We start from the raw sequence: 4,800 nt of genomic DNA, 5'->3' as shown, positions 1-4,800 counted from the left end.
TGTAGTGTAGTGTGTAGTGTGTGTGTGTGTGTGTGTGTGTGTGTGTGTGTGTGTGTGTGTGTGTGTGTGTGTGTGTGTGTGTGTGTGTGTGTGTGTGTGTGTGTGTGTGTGTGTGTGTGTGTGTGTGTGTGTGTGTGTGCATAAAATATCTCATATGAAAAGAAAATAAACTTTGGATTATGACTCACCAACAAGGATTATTGATAACATAACATCAATATTACAGAGCAAGTAATTCAATCGTCGGTTGGTAATGAAACGCAAATTAATTAATGAAAGTGAGAGAATATTACTTATTTAAATGTGATCGGTCGTCGCGCCAGGCTGGATAATTAGGTATACCTACGGGACAGTCAAATATTTCCGTTAATCTCACGTTTTAATTACTCGAGAAATGCATGTGCGACGATAAAACAATTCCGAATATTCGTTAATGACAAATACATTAAATATGATCTGAGAAAACAGAAAGTATATTGTGAGTCAATATATATATACATATTCCTCGATTAAAATATATTACGGTATTATATTATTAAAGAAATATGAAATAATAATTAAAGAATTTCACTGAACATTGCTTTTGACTCTTACCACATTTAATTTATACTGATTCTACTCTTTCTCGCTGCTGAACGAAGAATTGGTTCGGAATCTTGGATATCATTTCATAGTGGAGATACTTATTTAAAGAGAACATTATGATTGTTTGTGCTAATTTTACAATTTAAAATTATGAATTGTATTTTGACTGTCAGATGTGACTTTTTGACTGCTTGCGTAATGTAAGTCTGGTGTTTTTCTTTACTATGCTATATATCCATATTTTTTTTTAAAAGAAAAGAACAATTTTGCTGGAATATTTAACTCTCAGTGCCCACAAAGGGTTAGGTTATACCCAATTTTCATAATTCAGACGTTTTTTTCCGATCCCTTTTCATTTATTGAAAATATTTTTTGTGCTACAACATTTTAGACTTTTTAACTAAAAAATTCTTTTTTTTTTTCAATCTTTATACGATAGATTAAAAAAACATTAGTTAAAATCGACGCACTACAATTTGAGATACAAGCAAAAGAAAAAATGCTGAGTTATAAATACTCGGATGTGGGTAGATAGAGACTTTTTTGAGATGTACTGAGGATTAAAAATTAAATCTGAAGATAATTTTATTGAATCTTTAAAAAGTTTCTATAGAAAACTCCAGTTTGATAAGCAAAACTGTAAAAAATTTTGACATTTTAGCAATGTAATTAATTTGAACTTTGAACGTCTTATAATTATTTTGACAATTTAATAAAATTATTTTCAAATTTAATTAAATTTTTAGATAGCAAAACTGTTTCGATTTTATTTTATAATTTTTACAGTTAAAAGGATTAAGTTAAGCTTGAAACGTTCCATGAATTTTTCGTTATCATATGTGAATAAAATATTAACAGTCACCTGTTTTGGCTCGTTAAAATTTCATCTTAGTTTCTTTATTGTTTAGCATAAAAACGAGCGGTTTTAAATTTTAATTTTTAAAGTACTATTAATTCCACTGAAATTACCAAGCAATAATCTAATTAAGCAATAAAAACTAAAATAGACATTCAGTGATTGAAATGTAAAATGTCTTATTTTGAATTATTTTGCCTCGAGGGTGAATTCTAAGCTCCCCTTTTACAGTCGTTCGTTCCACCCTTCGCCATTCCCGAGGCGGAAACTATTAATTCTTCAGTTCGGGTTGCGCGATTTTGTAAAATATTGCTGCATGATGTCGGCGTAAATAATAAATCTCAGACAGGAAGTAAGAGGAGTGAGAATTAACCTGGAAATCCTGCGGGGAAGGCGACGACTCCTTCGGCTGGTCAAGACTAGGGCTCCGTGACGGGCTCGGCGCTCTTGTACCCAACTCGTAAATGTTGATCATGTGAGCTGCCTGGGCATGGACCATCAATTCCCAAGCACTTGGAAAGGATAACTTGCAGAGGACGCAGAGTAACGCCGTCGTCGAGTCTCCTGTTCGTGAGGAAGCGCGGGACGCGTTAATAAATAATCTAAATTCTAAAGATACCGTAGTGAAGTCACACAGTAAGCTACAGCGAGGGCAAAATAAGACAAAATATAGAAACTGATTTTTTGAAACGATGTCATGTGCAACAAATAAATATTAGATTGCTCAATAAATTTTTATACAAGTTTAGAAGTGAGACTATAATGCATTTATTAGTACTGTCAATTTAATCCTTCACCGGCAATGCGGGAAATCATTTAAGATATGTTTTTGTTATGAATTTTAAGAAAATGAATAGATAGCGGGATTCAGTATTACTATCTGAAAAAGTTTGATAATGTTAAGATTGTATATGTACAAGTATCCAAATTCTTTCGTTGCAAATACAAGTAAAAATCGTATCTGTGCCCTCAGTTCATCAGACCCATGTTGCAGATTGCGTAAAATTTTTTGCAAATAAAAATTTGAATTCTTTTTTGTATTTTTTAATGCTAATTTCAATAAGAGTAAAAATAAAAATAAAAATTTTTTAAAATAGATTTATTAATCTTTTATATCATTTTTTCACTAATGTAATTGCAAAATCATCATTTATGGAAATATAGATCATGAATACAGATCATGAAATACACAAAATTGAAAAAACTCTTTCAGACAGATTTGTTAAATTAAAGAAATGCAAAAAATATTCATTTCATCAAAATGATAGAAAAATTATGTTCTGTACCTTATATATAATAAATCGGAACATAATATATATATATATATATATATATATATACACACACACACTCACATATTGTACAGATTGTACCATAATACTATTTTTATTTTGGAATCTACTCATTTTGATTAAAATAAAAAGAATTTAATATTAAATAATAAATTCACTTGATTTTTTATCCATAAAAATCTATTTCTAGAACCTTCTTTAAATAATTCAACCCTTTGAAGCCAACATCATTATAATATCTTTTTTCTGAAATATGTACTCAGATATTGTAGTCTAAAAAGTTTTTTACTCATAAAAATTATGAATTTTTAATCTTGTCATTTTTTTTAAACTTACATTTAAATTTGTAAAAAATAAATAAAAAATGATTTCTATTATGATAAAAACTTGTTATTAACGGTTTTACAAGTATACACAAATTTTTTCAGATTTTTATATAATCCAGAACAATAAAAAAATCTGCTGTGGAGAGTGTGGAGAGTGCAGATTGCAGATGATAATTGAAAATTTCATATTGTCAGTAAAGGACTAAGTTGTTCACAAAAATGTTCTTCGTTTAAATTAAATTTGAGTCAATACAATTTTTTTTATTAACTTTATCTCATTTTGTCCTTTTTTTTGGTTCAACAACATAATTCGAGCCGCCATAAGGAAAATGGAATTTATACGTAACATGTTTGTTTTTCTTTTGATAGAAATGAAACTCTAAAATTATTTGATTTACAATAATGCAACACAACACGCTCATTTAATACGTTCATTTTAATGGAATATGTAAAAGATTTTACGCGATGCTCATCTTGTTTGCGTAATTTAATTCGCCGTGCAAAGAGGCATAAATTTGTCATCAATTACGTCAACCAATTAATATCAAATTTAATGAATGTAAGTAATCTATTTTAATTTAAATAGGAATATAAGTTCTGATTAAACAACATAATGACAACGTAAAAAGTTGTTGTCCAACTGTTAATTGTGATCGACGAGAATAACCGCCGATTAAAATCATGGGCGATGGGATAATTATTAATTCTGGATCTTCCGGGATTCGGATCGCGTTTACATACCGGAAGGAGGCGCCTCGAAGTTTATTTCGAGTACATACTTGGAACGGCTCCGTTGAAGGTGTGACATTTACATGTGAACCGCAGCTTGCAGTAGTTCCGCTTGTGTTCCAACAGCTCCCCGAGTTCCGTGAACATCTCCCTGCAGTTGCCGCAGATCAGTATATCTGGATTGCCTACGACATACCTTCAATTAAACCCAGTCTTCATTGCTCGACAAGGCTTTGGGACTCCGTGTTACAAGGAACTAACTTATAAACTTAGAGAATAATCATTGCATCATAATAATAATAATAATGATAACATTAATTTAATTACACATATGTACCACGATTTTGTAATGGAAATATGGATATGTCGAGATATGCTTCTAATCTGTAATTACACGCTGCAATTATATGCTGAAAATGGCTCAAAGCGAAGCCGATACGCACGTTTCTTGTAATAATTATCTTTATATTATAATTATGAATTTTAAATAAAAACATTGTTATTTAAAGAAATAGCGCATCTTTAATTGAGATAGATTCAGATAGTCCTTGTATTAAGATTTTAATAGATATGTTGAGATAAATTCACCATTTCGCCCTATTAAATCCAAATATTCGACTTTAAAATGAAGAGAAGGAGAGAAGGTGAAGCACATCGCAAAGCTAACATCAAAGTACGTAACGAAAATAGTACATAACGTATTGTCTCGAATGCAGTACTTACTGTACACTTTAAGTTGATTCAAGTCGGGTATCGTGCCGGTGTTTGCTGTCGATTGTTGTTTCTGTAGCTTCGGATGTTGTGCTCGTGTCGGTGGCATCAAACGCGGCCGTTTCAATGGCGGTGCTAAGCGCGGCGGAAACGCGGTCGACGCATAATAACTGCAAACAGAAGGATGTTTTGCAAAATACATTAGTATGTACTTTATGTCAGATTTCTGCGCGCATTTCCCATTCACACTTGCATATATACGCGCACATTTTGTCTTCCCTCTTCCTCTCTCTCTCTCTCT

The 4,800-nt window shown here is 31.4% G+C and overlaps 1 protein-coding gene across 1 annotated transcript in view; it reads right to left on the bottom strand.

Moving 5' to 3' along the window:
- LOC105619249 (uncharacterized RNA-binding protein C3H8.09c) overlaps positions 1-4,800 on the bottom strand; it is a 101,797-nt gene that overhangs the window by 3,132 nt on the left and 93,865 nt on the right. Inside the window, exons 5-7 of the mRNA XM_012200773.1 lie at positions 4,512-4,669; positions 3,839-3,973; positions 1,815-2,005 (exon numbers count right to left, since the gene is read on the bottom strand). Coding sequence (XP_012056163.1) covers positions 1,815-2,005; positions 3,839-3,973; positions 4,512-4,669 — 484 coding nt within the window. The remainder of the gene's footprint in view (positions 1-1,814; positions 2,006-3,838; positions 3,974-4,511; positions 4,670-4,800) is intronic.

Source organism: Atta cephalotes, assembly GCF_000143395.1.
Source record: "Atta cephalotes unplaced genomic scaffold scaffold00020, whole genome shotgun sequence".
In the NCBI taxonomy this organism is placed as follows: domain Eukaryota; kingdom Metazoa; phylum Arthropoda; class Insecta; order Hymenoptera; family Formicidae; genus Atta; species Atta cephalotes.
This window is presented reverse-complemented; position numbering and strand designations above follow the sequence as displayed.